The sequence below is a fragment of the Caenorhabditis elegans genome, chromosome I, assembly GCF_000002985.6.
Source record: "Caenorhabditis elegans chromosome I".
Classification (NCBI taxonomy): domain Eukaryota; kingdom Metazoa; phylum Nematoda; class Chromadorea; order Rhabditida; family Rhabditidae; genus Caenorhabditis; species Caenorhabditis elegans.
Window position 1 is genome coordinate 7,094,931 of NC_003279.8, and position 17,995 is coordinate 7,112,925.

General features: G+C 33.3%; 6 protein-coding genes, 1 non-coding gene and 2 pseudogenes across 9 annotated transcripts; 6 read left to right on the forward strand and 3 right to left on the reverse strand.

Annotated features, from left to right (window-relative positions):
- Positions 1-555: 555 nt before the first annotated feature.
- ekl-1 (Tudor domain-containing protein) lies at positions 556-3,476 on the forward strand. Its single transcript, NM_059608.7, has 11 exons — positions 556-689; positions 747-868; positions 910-1,174; positions 1,249-1,739; positions 1,789-1,893; positions 1,944-2,120; positions 2,166-2,354; positions 2,641-2,705; positions 2,753-2,839; positions 2,886-2,971; positions 3,049-3,476. Exons 1-11 carry the CDS (start codon positions 558-560, stop codon positions 3,148-3,150), a joined length of 1,821 nt encoding a protein of 606 aa, NP_492009.1. The 5' UTR covers positions 556-557; the 3' UTR covers positions 3,151-3,476.
- Positions 3,477-3,718: 242 nt separating this feature from the next.
- F22D6.14 lies at positions 3,719-4,075 on the forward strand (annotated as a pseudogene). Its single transcript has 3 exons — positions 3,719-3,765; positions 3,810-3,910; positions 3,958-4,075. Coding segments are annotated over exons 1-3 (266 nt in total).
- Positions 4,052-4,567, reverse strand: F22D6.8 (40S ribosomal protein S25). The gene is made up of 3 exons (NM_001383297.2): positions 4,428-4,567; positions 4,266-4,383; positions 4,052-4,214 (listed from the first exon to the last, which is right to left on the reverse strand). Exons 1-3 carry the CDS (start codon positions 4,472-4,474, stop codon positions 4,077-4,079), a joined length of 303 nt encoding a protein of 100 aa, NP_001369929.1. The 5' UTR covers positions 4,475-4,567; the 3' UTR covers positions 4,052-4,076.
- Positions 4,568-5,072: 505 nt separating this feature from the next.
- F22D6.9 (Serine/threonine-protein phosphatase) lies at positions 5,073-6,845 on the forward strand. Its single transcript, NM_059611.6, has 5 exons — positions 5,073-5,147; positions 5,196-5,342; positions 5,389-5,777; positions 6,240-6,666; positions 6,711-6,845. The coding sequence occupies exons 1-5, from the start codon at positions 5,088-5,090 to the stop codon at positions 6,792-6,794; spliced, it is 1,107 nt and encodes a 368-aa protein (NP_492012.1). The 5' UTR covers positions 5,073-5,087; the 3' UTR covers positions 6,795-6,845.
- A 440-nt stretch (positions 6,846-7,285) lies between these two features.
- Positions 7,286-8,462, reverse strand: F22D6.15 (uncharacterized protein). The gene is made up of 3 exons (NM_001026233.8): positions 8,338-8,462; positions 7,524-7,670; positions 7,286-7,473 (listed from the first exon to the last, which is right to left on the reverse strand). The coding sequence occupies exons 1-3, from the start codon at positions 8,422-8,424 to the stop codon at positions 7,324-7,326; spliced, it is 384 nt and encodes a 127-aa protein (NP_001021404.1). The 5' UTR covers positions 8,425-8,462; the 3' UTR covers positions 7,286-7,323.
- Positions 8,463-8,881: 419 nt separating this feature from the next.
- Positions 8,882-9,206, reverse strand: F22D6.17 (annotated as a pseudogene). Its single transcript has 2 exons — positions 9,117-9,206; positions 8,882-9,024 (listed from the first exon to the last, which is right to left on the reverse strand). Coding segments are annotated over exons 1-2 (233 nt in total).
- F22D6.18 lies at positions 9,064-9,128 on the forward strand. Its single transcript, NR_050244.1, has one exon. It is a non-coding gene; the product is annotated as an Unclassified non-coding RNA F22D6.18 (non-coding RNA).
- A 1,165-nt stretch (positions 9,207-10,371) lies between the features above and the next one.
- col-60 (Nematode cuticle collagen N-terminal domain-containing protein) lies at positions 10,372-11,996 on the forward strand. The gene is made up of 3 exons (NM_059612.4): positions 10,372-10,532; positions 10,579-11,213; positions 11,666-11,996. The coding sequence occupies exons 1-3, from the start codon at positions 10,389-10,391 to the stop codon at positions 11,793-11,795; spliced, it is 909 nt and encodes a 302-aa protein (NP_492013.1). The 5' UTR covers positions 10,372-10,388; the 3' UTR covers positions 11,796-11,996.
- A 3,307-nt stretch (positions 11,997-15,303) lies between these two features.
- gly-18 (GLYcosylation related) lies at positions 15,304-17,513 on the forward strand. Its single transcript, NM_059613.5, has 8 exons — positions 15,304-15,504; positions 15,554-15,642; positions 15,688-15,796; positions 15,927-16,058; positions 16,114-16,341; positions 16,585-16,659; positions 16,715-17,080; positions 17,229-17,513. The coding sequence occupies exons 1-8, from the start codon at positions 15,310-15,312 to the stop codon at positions 17,355-17,357; spliced, it is 1,323 nt and encodes a 440-aa protein (NP_492014.4). The 5' UTR covers positions 15,304-15,309; the 3' UTR covers positions 17,358-17,513.
- The last annotated feature ends 482 nt before the right edge of the window (positions 17,514-17,995 follow it).

Sequence of the window (17,995 nt, forward strand, 5' to 3'; positions counted from 1 at the left end):
ATTATGAAAGTAGATGAGTGTTTTCATCGCTTAATAATTTTTTTCTTTCGAAAATCAGTTATGACGGAAAACACGTCAAGTGTAACGCGCCAGTAGTCGGTTCTTGCGCATTGTCCGTTCATGAGTGAACGAAATTCTGAATTTGAAATTTAGAAAATAAATAATTAAGTTTTAAGTTTAAATGAGATTCAATCTTTAAAACTAGATTCGAAATGAAGTATAATTTGAAAACAACATTTTAGCCGTACACATTCATCGTTGCGAGACTCTCGTTTGACTGCAGCAAAGCGCCTTTGAGGTATACTGTACAAGACTTGTTTTCGATTGGAGCTTGAAAATTTCTTGAAACATAGTTTTGATTGGAAAAGTCATGTTTATACTTCTTAAGTTCCAAATATTTTCAACTTTTTCACGAAAAATCTATAAAAATTGTTACACCTCGACTTGCGCTTTGTATTTCGAAACCTTATGTATTATCATGAGCAATGCTCTTCTCTGTCCCTGATGTTTTCATTTGTTTCAATGCTTTTCTTTCTAAAACACTCATTATTTCAGCAATGATTGCGGTTGGACTCCGTCTAACCGATGAGGTATTTCCGAATCCGGAAGAACCGATCGCCAAGCTACCGACCGGAAATGAAAATCCAGAGATGCTTCTTGATGGAGTTAATAAAGATGGAAAAACGCGAGTATGTATTAATTTTGTTCTTTTTAAAGTACAGTTTCAAAAATATGTCTAATTTCAGATCAAACGCATAGTTTTGAGTCGTTCTGCAAATGTGGAATTCCTGCGTGCTGAGTCTCCTTCTCGAATTTGGGTCCGTCTCACAAATCACATCACAGATAGCGCATTGACTTTTCGCGAACCGTAGGATTTATATTCTCATCATATTTATAAAATATTTTTAGGTTTGAGCTGACACAGAAGACGACGTTTAAGATTGGTGATTACGCATTGGCACCAACCGACGAACGTGTCTATCGTCGATGCCGGATTGTCGATGTATGCCGAAATAATGAACTTCTCAAAGTTTTCTTTATTGACGATGCTGTTATCGCATGGGTTCAGCCAGAATGCCTCGGAGAGCTTGATCAGCACTATATGTATTATCCGTGGCAAGCTATTCAGGTTTCCATGTTTGGAGCAACTCCAACTGTTGATGTAAACAGAAGTGTGAGTTAAGAATGAAGAAATTTTATGAATTTCATGAAATCCAGTATAAAAAATAATAATTCAACTATTTATAGACTGAACAATTATGGTCGCCCATTATCTGTGACCAATTGAGCAAAGTTCTGGAACAATTCTTCATTCTTCGTGTGGAAGTTGTTCTCTCCACTGTTGTATTCAATGATTATGCAAAGCCAATTCCAGTCAACCTTTTTGGAATTGAAGCAGATATCGATGAAAAAGATCAGATTCGTCGCGCAATCGAGATTGGTCCAATACTCGAAAGACAAGAGCCAGTTGGAATTTCTTTCCCGGAATTTTTCGACGCTGCATATCACCAAGTATTCGAAGTTGCTGAAAGAGAGACAATTCCGAACGAAGCACTCGAAATTCATCGTTCATTTCCAACAGATTGGAAAAAGACGAGTATTTCTGAAGATCAAATGAAAGAAGAGAAAGAGAAAGCTCTTTTTTCCAAGAATTCATTGATTCCAGAAATGGAACACAGCGATTGGGATCCACGACAGAATTCAATCGAAATGTTATCGATTGATCAATTGGAAGAAAAGTTAGTAAATAGAAAATAAACTTTTGGTTTTAAAACTTTAACTTTTCAGATTTAAATTTCCCTATGATTCGGATGTAGCCCCAGCTATCATGCTTGCAGTTGAAGGAAGATGTACAAAAAGTCCATTTGAGTGGTATGCAAGGCCGATTGTAAAGTTAGTACATTGATTGAATATTAATTGTTATTTGACGTTATTTTTTAAAGAACTGGAAGAAATGCGAATGGCGAAATGGTTATTTGGAACGATGAGGAACAATTGAAGGAAGTGGATCCAGTTGATTGGATGATTTATGGAAATGATCAACTTTTGAGTATGGCAGAGCAATTGGACACTTATTATTCAAATCCTAAAAATAGAAAACCATTGAAAGCGGAAGAAATGTAATTGATTAGAAATTTAATCTCGAGTTTAATATTTATTTTCAGTCAATCAATGAGAAAAGAGAAGCGAGACGTGTTTGCTGTATGTGCAGTAAATGAAGAAAAAGCAATGTACACTGGAGAGTGGCAAAGAGTCCTTATTGTAGAATGTGACACTTTTGCTGAAGTTCGTTTTCTGGATTCAGGCGGTCGTGATATGGTTCTCACTGGATCTCTTTATAAGATTCACCGACAGTGGGTTTTTCTAACTTTATTGACTGGAAATATATTCCAATATTTTGGTTGAATTACCTTAGTTTACTGCTTATTCGGTTTTTATTTGGCAGTGTAAAATGGAAATGTTAAATTTTCCATTAAAAAAAAAAGTTACAAAACCTCAATTTCCCGAATTTCGGCAAATTTTAAACTGCGGCAATTGTTGAGTTTATCAACAAAAAAAACCAACCTGTTAATTTTGATTATTATTGTTCGAGATGTAAAAGAAAATTTCAATAAGACATGCTTAAAGTTTTCTTTATAGGCATTGCCGGTTCCCACCGATGTGCTTGCGCCTTTCAATGCATGGAATTACCTCGAGTGAATCAGGTAAGTTACTGCACACCTTTATACATATAACCGTTTTGTTTTTTTAGTCGTCAGAAAATGGACTTCAGCCGAAACATCCCGATTCAGAACTTGCCTTCGCGAGGATGTTCCAATCTTCATTAATATCGACGATAGTAAGTTATATATACTGAAAAAACATTTATATTCAAACAATTTCAGTTGCTCCCTTGATTCTACCACCAGACGATAAAAAAGATCCACGTGCTCATATGGCAAAGCATGTGCTCATGGTTAGCGATGTTTCTGTGAGTGAATATAACCAAAACACCAATGCTTTCAATTCTACATATTCTGATTAAAATAAATAATTTTGAAATTTCAGTACATGGATGAATCGAAAAGCCTACTCGATCGGTTCACCGACAAAGATGAAGCCGTGCGCGCTGCCTTCAGCCAGAAAGAGCCAATCGAATGGCCAAATTGATCTCAATCTCGATTTCTGTTCCAGTCAAAATCCAAATGTTAATTCTCTTCCAATCTATTTTATATTGTTTTTTCTTATTTAAGTTTTTCAATAATGGGATGATGCAAGTGAATTTCTCGACATTTCTCGACAATTTTTTTGCAATGCAAGTGTGCGGAGAAATGACGAGAATTGACGTGAAATTCGCAATTTCTCCGCATTTCTCGACATCCACACATACCGTAGTTGGGGACGTTGTTGGCGGCAAATCGCGGCGAGACCCGCTGTGTCGATTTACGAGGATATAGCTAATGTTAGTTTTTCGCAATAAACTTTGTTTTTCTGTCGTTCTTGTTCAATTTTCGTGATCTTTTCGCAGTTTTTACTCTTTTTTTATGTATATTTATTGAATTTAATATCGTACTTCCTAATTCCATGCGCAATCGAACGTCATTTATAGTTTTAAAGCTATTTTCGGTGGCTTAAAGAAATACATTTGAAATTTTCCTTTTCAGAGCTCGATTTTATTGCTCCAGTCAGGATATGATTTGTTGATGTCGTCAGCGCGATGAATTCCGTCACATAAAATATGTACAAAATCGTCAATAACGATCAGAACAAGAGATTGGTCATCGCGTAAGTTCAAAAAGTGAATAACTGGATTATGAATATAATGTCAGAAAGTCAAAGGCTCAATCTCTGCGGAAGACTTTTCTACACTCGTGCCTTCCGAAAATGCCGCTCTCTCAGCCTTGGTCGCATAGTTTTGAAATCTGTCAAGGTATCCCAAATGGTTTTCGCTTTAGTTTCATTCTTATTAAATTATAGAACACAATACGCAGAAGCGCATCAGCTATTCACGGCTACATCGATCAATTGGACGTCTCCGTGTATTCCTAACAGATGATAACTCTATATTGAAATCAACAAATAAATTTATTAAAATTTTAATTCAACAAATAGCTTTTCACAATCTTTTTCGATGGTACTGTAGATGGAACGATGAATTTCAGGTCGATGAGCATTTGGATCATTTTTGTCGTAAAGACAAGGCTCAGGAAGTATTTAACGTCTCGTGGCTCGTGCTGAAATTCAATGTTTTTAAATTATACACTCAGAAATTTCTTTACACGTACAGCTTCATAACCATCTTCAGGCTTAGCTTTCGCTTTCCTACCACGTTTCGGAGCATCTTTTGAATCAGAAATCGGAAGCTTTTTCTTTTCAGCTAGCATTGAACAATCATTTGATTTTCTGAAATTATATTCATAATCCAGTTATTCACTTTTTGAACTTACGCGATGACCAATCGCTTGTTCTGATCGTTATTGACGATTTTGTACATATTTTATGTGACGGAATCATCGCGCTGACGACGAATTCATCGCGCTGACGACATCAACAAATCATATCCTGACTGGAGCAATAAAATCGAGCTCTGAAAAGGAAAATTTCAAATGTATTTCTTTAAGCCACCGAAAATAGCTTTAAAACTATAAATGACGTTCGATTGCGCATGGAATTAGGAAGTACGATATTAAATTCAATAAATATACATAAAAAAAGAGTAAAAGCTGCGAAAAGATCGCGAAAATTGAACAAGAACGACAGAAAAACAAAGTTTATTGCGAAAAACTAACATTAGCTATATCCTCGTAAATCGACACAGCGGGTCTCGCCGCGATTTGCCGCCAACAACGTTACCAACTACGGTATGTGTGGATGTCGAGAAATGCGGAGAAATTGCGGAGAAATTGCGAATTTCACGTCATTTCTCGTCATTTCTCTGCACACTTGCATTGCAAAAAAATTGTCGAGAAATGACGAAAAATTCACTTGCATCATCCCATAAAGAAAAATAAGAATGTTTACGTCAAAACGTGGTCTTTGTGTGACAGCTACAGAATAAAAAAAAATCAAAAACTGATTATTGTTAATTTGGCAAGAGGTAGAAAAATATGAGCGGAATTGAATTTGAAGCTCGTATGAAACCTGGCACTCCGGATGATCTGAAAAAGGTAAGAAAATTTATTTGAGAATAAAATGTAACAGGAAATCAATTTCAGTTGCATTCATGGCTCGAGTCAATAATTTTTCGCTATTTTCATGTTTGGTCTCCAGTTAATTGTCAAGATATGCTCAAAAGATACGAAATTTATGAGCTTTGTCTTCGTGCTAGAGAGCTTTTTTGGACTCAGCCACTTTATAGACATGTTTGTTTTTTTTTCTTTTCAATACAAAAATATTTCTGTTAAACAGGTTGAAGTACCCGTCACTATTGTTGGAGATATTCATGGACAATTTGAAGATCTTAAAATGATGATGGATATGAATGGATGGCCATTTACTGAAGACGAAGCGAAAGAAATGTGCAAAAATCTTCTTTTAAAGGGTGGAAAAGATGGGAAACAGACATTTCCAGCAGTTCTTGGATCTGGAACTGACCGTCAGAAAACTCAAAAGAATTATCTTTTCCTCGGGGACTATGTTGATCGTGGACCATACTCCATTGAAGTTGTTCTTATGCTTTTTGCAATGCATCTTCGTTGGCCTGATCGTGTCACTTTGCTTCGTGGAAATCATGAATCGAGACCGGTCAATAGACAGTATGGTTTCTATGGAGAATGCGTAAGACGATACAGTGAAAGGTTTCAATTAATATAACTTGTTGTTATTATGGGGACGCAGAAAAATTCCTGTTTGCTCCAGGGTCAATTGAAGTTGCTCCCCACATTACAGTTGGGTCTCGTTAGGTGTCTAGCGGCAAACTTTTGTTATGTTTTCCGTTGTTTTTAAAGATAAATACAATTCATGAACACACGAAAGACATCATTATTCACATTTTTAAAAAAAAGTGGGTGGAGCATGGTTCCATATAGATTTCGAATGAGTATTTTGCTACTTAGGCATAATAGTTTCAGCTATCACAAAAATATAATTTTTTGGCTGGCAGGCAAACAGGTATTTAGGCATAGATGCCTAGATGTACTATTTTTGTTCAGGTTTCAAATTTTCAAATTTTCAATTTATAGCTTGATTTTTGAGGCCTGAGAAAGTGATTCAGAAAAAATAATTTCCAAAGTAAATAGAGAATGAATGAAAATTTTCAGAATCTATGAAGTATTTCAATTGGCATTCAATGCGATGCCACTAACTGCAATTGTTAACAAAAGAATAATGTGCATGCATGGTGGAATTTCTGAAGAATTGTTTGATTTGAAACAACTTGATGCTCTTAAACGCCCAATCGATACACCTGACATTGGAATCATTGCTGATTTGACTTGGGCTGATCCGGAATGCGAAATTGACTACTACAAGGAATCACCACGTGGCGCTGGAAAGATCTTCGGAGCAAAAGCAGTTGATGAGTTCTGCAAGCATTTCCAATTGGATTTGATCGTGAGAGCTCACCAAGTTGTTCAGGACGGATATGAGTTCTTTGCTGATAGAAAACTTGTGACTATCTTCTCTGCACCATTTTATTGTGGACAGACTAACAATATTGCTTCAATGCTTAATATTGATAAGGACATGGTAAGGTAGAATCTTAGACTGGAATATTTATATATTGTATTAAGGTTGCTTCCTTCATGCTTGTGAAACCTGTCACGGAGATCAAAGAGAATCAGAATGTTGGAGAAAAGGCAGATGATGAGAATTGATGTTTGATCCTGATTTTCGATTAAAGTTCAATAAATATTAGTTTACTCGTCAACTTCTCTGTTTTATGCTCGTTGGGGGATAACCATGGTTGAATGCGTTATAGAACTGCGACGTTTTACTTACCTAACATTGTCAAGTTCAAAGATTCAACTTTAGGCACATGAAACATCGTTTGAATATTTAATTTCTAGTAATACAGTTTCCAATTACAAATTCCGATGTTTGAAATGGTATCGTAACTATGATGGAAGGTAACCGTAACGCGAACATAACAAAATGTCATACGGCTTTCTCTCCGCCTCTCGCCCTAAACAAGCCTCGGAATCAGTAATAAATAAATGAAATTCAAATGAGAAAAAGTACACAGTTATTGTTTAGGCTGAAAAACGTTCAAGCACAGTGACACTACACAAAACGTCGCTGGGAGGGCAAATGCAGGGCGAGTGAAGAGGCGAGTAAAAGACGCCTCGTTATATTTCGAACATTATTTAGTCTCACTGCAACAGATATTTATTGAAAATATTAACTTTATCCTTTCACAATCAATTTGTGAAGATTTTTGACGACTTTCTTATTTCCAGTCATATAATCTCCAAAATCAGATTCCTTCAGATTTTTCACAGTTAGCGCTTTTTGTTTTTTATTGTAATTCGTTGATCCGGTAACCTTCTTCTTCGTCTGAAAATATTTTTTTCTGGTTAAAGTGGTAATGAAATACAAAATCGAACCTTCACATTCTCCCAAAATCCACATGTTTTCTTATTCTTCCCGTTACAAACTCTATAAATGTGTTCTTCGTCTTTATAGTCTGCATTCTTTACTATTCTGCGATAATTGGGTGAAACAGGCAAAGGTATTGTTGCATTTGCTCCAAGCTAAAAACAAGGAAAATAAAGCATTTGAAGAAATTATTTAAACTAGGCCTCGCCCATTTCTTCGGGATTGTGGTGGGGTGAACATATCGACCCCGATTTGTAATCTGAACTAAAAAAAACTTGAAATGTAAATATTTATTTTGAAAAACGTTTTTGAAAGCTATATACCACTTAGCTTACTCTTTGGCAGTAAAATTCAGATTATAAGAAAAGTTATAAAAACGAGAAATAACATTACACTATTCCTTTTTAAAATATTTTGTAAAGCTGGGAATGTCTTCAACAGATTATATATATTTTTTAAGAATAGAGCAGAAATTTTTTATCGACTTCGGTGAAAATCACGTCAGATTGTTTTCAAACCAATGAAAAATTTCAGAAAGATTTCTAAATCTTTAGGTACACATAGAAAGACACAAAATTATCAAAAATCAGTAGAAATCCACGTTGGAGCAATTTGATTGAACTCTAAAGTATGGAAAATAAAATGAAAATTCCACTTAAATTTTTTGATGTTCAAAATGCTCCCCGCTAATGTTACATTTTATATTTTTCACATCTTAGATTTGTCGATAATCTTTAAGTGTGAACACTTAGAAAAATGGATATTCTCCAAAAGGAACACATCTCAGAAAAATTTTTTTTCGAAGTTTTTTTTTTGATTTACCTTGGCTAGAATGGTTTCAGTACTTTGAGCAGAAACAATAAAAACTAAAACATTGAAACAAATGGTCAATACAACTAGTCGAAACATAGTAAAGTTGAAAAAATCAACTGAATATGGGGTTATATAGAAATAGTATTTTTATATACCTATATAATCGCGTGATGAGTTCATCTCAATTCTGCAAAGGATTATCTGTACTTTTATGTTTTGTGCCGCTAAAGTTATAATAACACCGATTACGTGGGAAAACGAACGGAAAATCCCATAAGTTAAAGCAAGTCTTGAAAGTAGAAAAATGATCTTTCAAAATTTTTATCTCATGGTCCACTTGCCAAAACTAATATATTAAATTGACAATTCATAAAGTACTGCTTAATTGCAATGAGAATGGTACATGTTACTACACGATTTGCCCGCATCTTCAAAAAAAACACTCATTGAAAAAATTCACTATGTCTTCAATCTGACAATGTAGCTTCTAAATTATATATTTCACAATATAAAACTGATTAAGACAAACATTTATTTTGTTGAAAAAAACAGTTTATCCTCTCGTTGTTGCTTTGACAAGAGTTTTCGGAGATTTCTTATTTCCAGTCATATATTTACCGAAATCAGATTCTTTTACTTTTTTCAAAATCAACGCATTTTGCTTCTTGTTATAGTTAATTGTACCTTTTTCTTTGTCTGAAAAATGATTTTTTAAAGGTTTATTGTGGACAATTCACCTTCACATTTTCCCAAAATCCACATGTTTTCTTATTTTTCCCGTTACAAACTCTATAAATGTGTTCTTCGTCTTTATCCTGTACTATTCTGCGATAGTTTGCGGATACAGCCGTTGGAATAGTTGAATTTGTATCAATCTGAAAACATGCTCAAATACCTTGAAAACGTTGGCAATAAGTTGACTAAAAATTTATTCTCGGCGAGAAAATTTAATAATCAGAGAGTTTTTTAATGTTTTATGTGTTTTATGTGTTTTATGTACATAAAACACATAAAAAACACATATATACATAAAACACATATATTTAATATGTTTACTTCGAAAACAAAATGAAACAATTTTCGAAAATTTATTGTTGATCTATCCTACCTTTTGTGGAATACGTCACCGTCAGGGTGACGGTGCGTACATTCATTTAATCTCCAGAAATTGCGGGAAATTTGCATCTCAAAAAAGTGGCCGCACAATTTCTCAACATTTTTTGATTTAGTGGTAACTTCTTGCACACGCTTGATACAAAAATATTAACTTGGTTGAGCTATTGGCACACACGAGTGAAAATTTCCAACAATTTACTGAGATCAAAAGGAGAGCTGACGCTCTGACTATTTTATCTAACCTTTCCAAAATAGCCACAAGAAATTATTATCTATCTAATAAATCATCAAAATGTTAGCTTATATTATTTAACTTTGCGAGAATAAACACCTCTTGAACAAATTCACTTTCTATCAGATATAATCGAACACAAATACAAACTACTGTTGCCAATCGTTAAAGCAAACTGAATGAATGGTTTTTTTTGAAATGAAACACTTATAAATGATCAGTCTCATCTACGGATCAGATAATTTCGACCTAACATTTATGTTTTGGTTTGGATAATCTTTTTTATTCTTTGTGCTCTATACTGTTGAACATTTAGAAGTAGTTGACTATGATTACGTGCAGAAACAAATATAAAAGTTCAAGAGAACATATAGAACATGAAATCCAATCTTATGAAAATGTACGAACTTAGAATACAACTGTTAGGGTGTGCCGATAATCTTTTTTTTAAACTTGTTCTACAAAGTTCATTATTGTACACAACTGCATTTAATTTTAGCAGAAAAGAAAGTTCTAACGTTATCAAGCTTAGCTATTCAATTAAAAAAAAAGATTACACAAGAAACCTTGAAAAAAAAAACACAAGAAACCTTGATAGACTGTTGTAATCCACAAAAAAAGTGGAAATGACATGGATGTTATCAAGTTTTTACACAATCAGAAACTATTTAATACCGTTTCAGATTAGATTAATTCATCAGTTTGTTTCAGAATGACTGGAACTACTACGATATTGTATGGTTGTACCGTTTTCTCTTCTGTTGCTATTTTAGCAGCACTTCTCTTCACCACGTTCATGTACAATGATTTGTATGATTTCCATAGTGAAGTTGAAGAAGAATTATATGGATTCAAGGTAATTTAAAAGATATGTAGAAACGCCCAAAATAGTTTAATTTCAGGATATCTACAATGATGCGTGGTTCTTAATGACCAAAACTGCTTCCACCAAGTTCTCGTCTACAGAATCATCTTCTGAAATGGATCGTATTTTCAAGAGAAACTCTGACTCATGCAACTGTGGTGCTAAAGCTTCAAATTGTCCACGTGGACCTCCAGGACCACCAGGAGAGCCTGGAGAGAATGGAACTGATGGACAAGCCGGGCAGGATGGACAAGATGGTAATACTCCATCGGAAGAGTATGGAAATTCTCAGGATGGATCAACATCTACGTGTCCAGCAGGTCCCCCAGGTGAACAGGGACCTGATGGTGCACCAGGTGAAGCTGGAAGAGATGGACAACCAGGTAGTGACGGACAATCTGGAAATGAAGGACCAACTGGACCACGTGGATCACCAGGAAACAAAGGAAGAGATGGGAATCCTGGAAGAGACGGAAGTCCTGGAAGACCAGGAAGGGATGGAACTCGTGGTGTTGGACAGCCAGGTTCTCCAGGGCAACCAGGATCCCGAGGACCAGAAGGGCCAAGAGGCCAACCAGGAAATATGGGAAGACCCGGAGAATATGGAGACGCTGGACCAGCTGGACAACCTGGAAATGATGGGGAACAGGGACCGGATGGAGTGGTCGGAATGTGAGTTAAAATAAAAATGAGAAACACATTCAATTGATGAGCACATTTGTGCTCTCACGATCAAATGCTACCGCCCCGTCACGTCGATAATGTTTTGCAAACTCTTGCAAGGGCGGTCTAGGTTTTCATTTGCGAAATTTGTATAATTAAATGAGACAATTTTACAAAAAGTGTTGATTGAACTTTCGGTTATTTTACCGAATATGAAAATTGCCATTTTGAATAAATTCCGGTGATTTCTATATTTTTTGAAGAAAATGTTCTTTTTTCTCATTAAAATAATATATTTCTGATATAGTTTTATATTTTTATATATACTATCGTCAAATCGAAAAATTAAAATTTTTACACTCATACTTCCATAATGGAAATTTTGAAATGAAAATATTTAAAAGTTTTTCAATTTCTTTATTATTTTTTAGAAAATCTCAACTAAAACTTATTTCTTTCAGCCCTGGTGAGCCAGGTCTTCCTGGATCAGATGCTTCGTATTGTCAATGTCCAGATCGTACCCCAACTGTGGAAAAAACGTCCGCAGGTGGTTATAAAGTACGCCGCCGTCTTGTCAAACATGCTAACTGATGAGCCAACTAGCTGTTTCTTTTTTGTTTCGAATGAATTTTCTTTTTTCCTCTTTCTCTCTTCTTGTGTCCCTTGTTGCATGTGTTGATTGGGTCCAGATGTGTCTGCAATGTGCGTGTAATTTTTTTAGAATTTTTAAAATATAAACTATTAAGAAAAGAACCCTTATTAAATGGTAATAAACAATTGAAATGTTTCTCATTCAGCCAATTTTAAAGTTTAAGAAAATTCTGTCACTTTTTCAAAACACTTTTTTCAAGTACCTCTCTCATGTTGAAAAATTATTTGCTCCGGAAAGTGGAATAGTAGTTTGTAAAATAGTTTTAAAGCATTCGTTTCCGAATCAAAACATCAAAGGTTTTTTGCGCATCGAATGCGATTTTTCAAGTCGGATGGTTTTTCATAGAAGAAATTTCTGAAAAGTGTTCACGGAGAAAAAATTGGCTGAAAAATAAACGTTTTTTCTTAAAGGACTTGGTAAAAATCTAAGTATAATTATCAAAACTCAATTACTAACAGGGGTGTGCGGCAAATCTCAAAATTTGCCGAGCTCAGCAAATTCGGCAAATTTGGGTTGGTAAGAGGGCAGAAAAATATTCTGAAAAATTGGTAGAAATAAGTTGTTACTTTAACTAAATCTCATTATTTTTGATTGAATTTTTTTAGATATATTTCAGACAGAAAATCTAAGTAGCTTCCGCGACTTCTTTAATTCTTTAAACTTTACTTACCTACAGTGTCCCCATAAAACACCAAAAAATCAGATAGTATTTTCTCTCGTACCCATCATTTTTTCTTTTCTCCATCTTTACATTTTGCTTCTTATTTTCACTTTTCACTATCTTTTTCCTCTTTTGTTCTCCCCTTCTGTAAATGAAACTGAAAATAAAAAATAAATACTTGCCGTTGGATCATGAGAAAAGACTGGAAGTGTCTAATTGTTTTCTCATTAAAAGTATAAATCGAGTGTATTTATTGGAAGAAATGACAATGTTAAATGTTCCTGTTCTTACAGTTATTTCTACCCTATCCTTTCTCTTTTTTCTCCTCACTTTTTTCCGTTTTTGACACCATCTTTCTGTTTCCCGTTTCTGTCAATTCATAATTCAATTTCAAATTGTTTGAAAAATGGTTCTAATATAATTTATTTTACAAATTCAATCGAAATAATTGAGGTTTTACAACACATTAGGGAAATGAGTTTTTGGGAAACTGGGCGGTTTTTGAAACGTTTTTGTTCGGCTTTTTTAACATCTTAATCTGTTGCTATTCAATTTTCTTTAATTTTATAACGGGAATAATATTGTTTATGACAATACAATTTCGTTTTTCAGTTTTCAGGGTTGTCACATGGAAGAAATGATTGATTATTTTTGAAATTGTTACGGAATTTTTATAAAATATGTGGTGCATATTAAATGATCAACTGCCCTAAAACGTCCACAATCCATAAAAAATGAATCAGGAATAAAACATTTCGTACATATATGTCTTGGGTGCACCTTGTAACTGTGTTTTTGTTTAATGTCTCGTAGCTTGTTGAACGAGAAACTACCTATTTTTGGGGAAATTGTTAAAGGCAAGGTGTTAAATTGATCTAATTTTAGAGGTCAACTTTTCAAAAATTCTTGGAATTTTATAAATTTATAATAAGAAAGTGCTATCGTTTTGGTTTCACCTATCACAAATTGGAAGTAAACCAACAACCTATTTTTCTTCGAGTTTTATATTTTAATTGTTAGCATGAAAAGTTTTTAGAGATCCCAGTTTCCCTTAAAAGTCAAAAATTTCAAAAAAAAAACTAAAAAAAAATTTGCAGAAGCTTCCAAAAAATAAAATTATGACATCATGAAAGTGTTTAAACAACCATAAAATGAATCAGATCTTAGGGGTTTACGTTCTTCTGACTTTTTTGTAAAATCTTTACTCATCATATGAAATGAACATTTCTGAAATCGATTCAGTTCTCTGTGCTACTTTAAAAAATACTTTATGCACACCAACACATTTTGTTTCAATGTGTTCTTGCTACCAGTACATGTTTTACCATAAATGTTTCTACTGATTGTGAATTCATTTGAAAATATGCATCGAAAGCAATATCTATTATTGTTTTTTGGTTAAAAAACCATTGAAAATTGTATATTCTCTGCACCATATTGCTCCACATTGAACAGTCATATTTATGTTAATCTTGAAAATACCAATTAATTTCAAAACTATTTTAATTTAAAAACATTCAAGAATCTACGCAGAAGACGTAATCTCAAGTTGTGGAGATTCTTTACTATTTTTTCAAATTAAAATTAAAATTCTTTGAATTGTTTTTGTTATTCATAACTTCCCGTTGATATGATACAATATTGGCATTAGTATAGAAAATTTGAGCCACTCCACTATATTTTCGTTGTCTGTGTTCACACAATGACTGCAAAAACAACAACGAAAATTCAAATTGCGTATTTTTTCATTCGAATGTTTTGTTTGATTTGATGGATTGACGAAAAGTTTTTGTGAAATTTTAACTGAAAATTTCAGGTTCTGTGTTCTACATAGTTTCGGTTTTCTCCTATTATATTTTTTACAACAAACAAATTTAAATTTTTAGTCAGTATCAGTTTTCAGTTTACTCTCATTTCACTAAATGATGTTCTACAACAGAAAGTTCTGAAAAATAATTCAGGAAATTGAAGCTGACTTTTGATTTAATATGCTCAATATTTTTTACTTTCTTGCATCTTCCAAGTTTCAGTTAAATAACCAGGCCTTATTTTTTAGTTAGTAAATTTTATGACGGTCTAATGTTTCCCAAATCATAAATATACACTTCCCAAACGAAAAATATTCGTAAAGTTGAAACTCTGTCACATAATCTTTTTTCCTTCATCTTACCTTGCTCATCATGTTGTACAAATTTGTGTGTGTGACCAAAAGATAAACCATAATGTTTTGGAGACAGCTGTCAAAGTATTGAGTATCACTTGTGAAAAGCCCTCCGGGATTGACGAAGAGTGGGTGAGAATTGAATGATTGATTGACTTTTTGTGATGTACTTCCACAAAAAGGTGTCATTCATGTCATTTTTTTGCTAGAAAACTAATTCAAAAAGGTTAGAGAAATATAATTTTTGTTTTGAGCTGACGTTTTGTGATATTCCTCTTGAAAATGTTTCCTGAATTTCTCTCATGTCTAACCCTTGTGGAATTTTGTCAATACATATTTAAAATAGGTTTAAAAAGGCTAAATATCTGAAACAAAACATTTTTAATGGATCCACAAAATAATTGAATGTCTTTTGGAACATAATCTTTTTTTCATCCCAGTTTTCCAATAATTCTAATAAACAATTGAAGAACTCCGCGACAATTGTTTATATTTATTCTGCTTTCGTAAAGACCAGACTTCTCGGTTTTCGACTTACCATTTTCTAGAATTCTGAAGCATTTTCGATTAAAAAATTCTAAACTGTGTTAAAACGTATCAAGTTTTTAAATAATTATTTTTAAAATTTCAGATGGTACGATTAAAAGGCACAATTCCTAGTCTTGTTACATATGCTGCACTTGTTATTTTTCTTTACTTATTCATTGTTAAACCATTAGTTCCAAGAATATTGGAAAGCCTAAATTCATCTCGAAACCCGCAGGAAACGAGCATTTTGTCAAAGATCGAGAATGACTTGCTTGATGATCTGGATATTAATTGCTTGGTATTTTAGGAAATTTATTAATTATGAAACAGTTTAAATATAATTACAGAATATTTTTAATGGTTCCAAGAATAGAAATCAATTACGCATAGTTAATTCAAGAAGTATAGAAGATAAATTGCTGTACTCAACCGATAGGTTTATAAAAACACTGGGCTGACAAGCGAAAGTTCAAGTTTTCAGATGCCAAACGCTGAAATCTCTATTCCGATTCAATAAAGTACCGCTATCACCAGAAGAAGAAAGTTTTCCATTGTCATATGGACTTCTCGTATACAAGGAATTATCACAGGTAACAATTCAAAGAGTGACATTATTTCTTCCAACTTAAGAAATGAGCACCACAAATAACTTTTTTCTAAGTTTTGGTAGCCCCGTAGCACCCGTTGTTGTGAGTGGAAGCATATTATAAAATGTTTCAGGTTCTATTCATGCTCTCATCAATTTATCATCCTCAAAACGAATACTGTATTGCAGTTGGCGAAAATTCAGCTCCAATTTTTCAAAATTTGCTCAAAGAGCTCTCAAATTGCTTTTCAAATATTCATTTTATGGTAAGCTTTTCAAGAATATTTCTAAATTCAAATATTCTCATTTCAAAATTTTCAGAAACGACCGCCGATTGATTGGGGAAGCCACGAAATAATAAATTCAGCATATGATTGTCTGGAATTTCTGAGTCACTTGAAATCCGATTGGAGATATTTTCAATATTTATCAGGAGTTGATATTCCATTAAAGACAAATCTTGAAATGGTTCAAATATTGAAACATCTGAATGGAACTGCAAATGTCGAAATCAAACCATATCAATATCAACGCCTTCGAGGTAAAAATGTGAGTTTTTGAAATTAGTTTTATATTCTCAGTGATCATTGCTCAAATTATAATGACTATTTGCAATTAGGTTTTTTCCAGAAAAAGTTTTCTTTTTGATTTGGTAATGTGCCAGAACTGTGACTGAGAATTGTTGAAAACCCCAGAGTTTTTTTTTAAATTTAAATTGGCGCTACTCCACAAGCTAAACAAAATTTATGTAAAATCAATAATCCGATGAAACATCATTAAAATTATTTTCAGGAGACTCAGTCTCCACTGCCGCTTTTTAAGTCATCACTGTCATCACTAATACCAAGAGAAGCTGCCAATCACTTAGTGAGTTACTGAATCAATTTTAAATAATAAAAATATCATAAAATCATAATTTCAGTCATCATCAAGCATTCCTCAACAACTATTGGAATTTCTTCGAAATACTGGAATTGCTGATGAAGGATTTTGGGGAACTCTTTTTGGAAACAAGAACTTGTTTGATATTCCTGGATCTTTGAATTTCAAAGAATGGATATCATACAAAAATAATGTAGAAACGAACTTAACATATCCCACTGATGGATGGAGATATTATATATCCAGAGATCAAATATGGTCAAAGCCCAATTGTCATAATTACATGAAAGCTGGGTCATGTGTTTTTGGAATTGGAGATGTCCCAAGATTATTGAAGTCAAAAGCGTTGGTTGCTCATAAATTTTACCTAAAATCAGAGCCAGAAGCATATTTTTGTTTATTAAAGGTTTGTGCAATTTTTTTTGGTTTGAATATATACGAGAGTTTTAGAATTTCTATGGGTGATTGTCTGTCATAGAATTTGTGAGATATGATGAAAAGCGAATTTCCAAACGTCAATCAGTTTCTGAATTTATATATATATTGTTTTTTAGGAACACCGTCGCCGAACGTGTAATCCCGATTTAACATTTGATGCATCAAAATACTCAGAGTTACCGCAAGTTGAACTATCACGAGGTCTTGCCATGCCACAACTGACACATAAAAATTGGATTTTATGATTTTTTTCAGTACATTTTTTCATTTCGGGTTCATTTTTTGGGTCAACGTTTCCAAATTGTTTTGTTTTGAAATTTCTCAGGGTTCTCATTTGTTTTAGTTAATAATTTCATGTTTTTATTTATGAATCGAAATAAAATTAAAACATGTTTTAAAATATTTTCTGGTGGATAAAAAAGTATTTGGGTAAACTGGAAATTATTTTGTATGTTGTTTGAGATTTAAAAAAAATCTGAGACAATCGAAGAAAATTTGAAACATTTATATTTTGATTAAAGTAATAACTTCAATCTTCAAAAAAGGGCATTAAAAACAGTTTTTCCTAGGTTTTTGAGTGCAAACATACGCTTATCAAAAAAAAAAAATCAAAGGAATATGCCAACTGCAAATATACTTATCGTATCTTTTAGAATCGAAGGTTGGAGAGAAATATACAATTTATTATATACCAGGGGATTATATTCAAATTAACCTTTTATCATAATTTTTAATATTTCTCAATTCGGTTATAAATTTGAATTTTAAAACTGTTTTCAAATGCATAATTTTCAATTGATACGATGAATGTGTTATCAGTATAAACAATCCGAGTCATTCACCCTCTTTTCCTTTTTCTCTATGAAATTAAAGACATTTTATT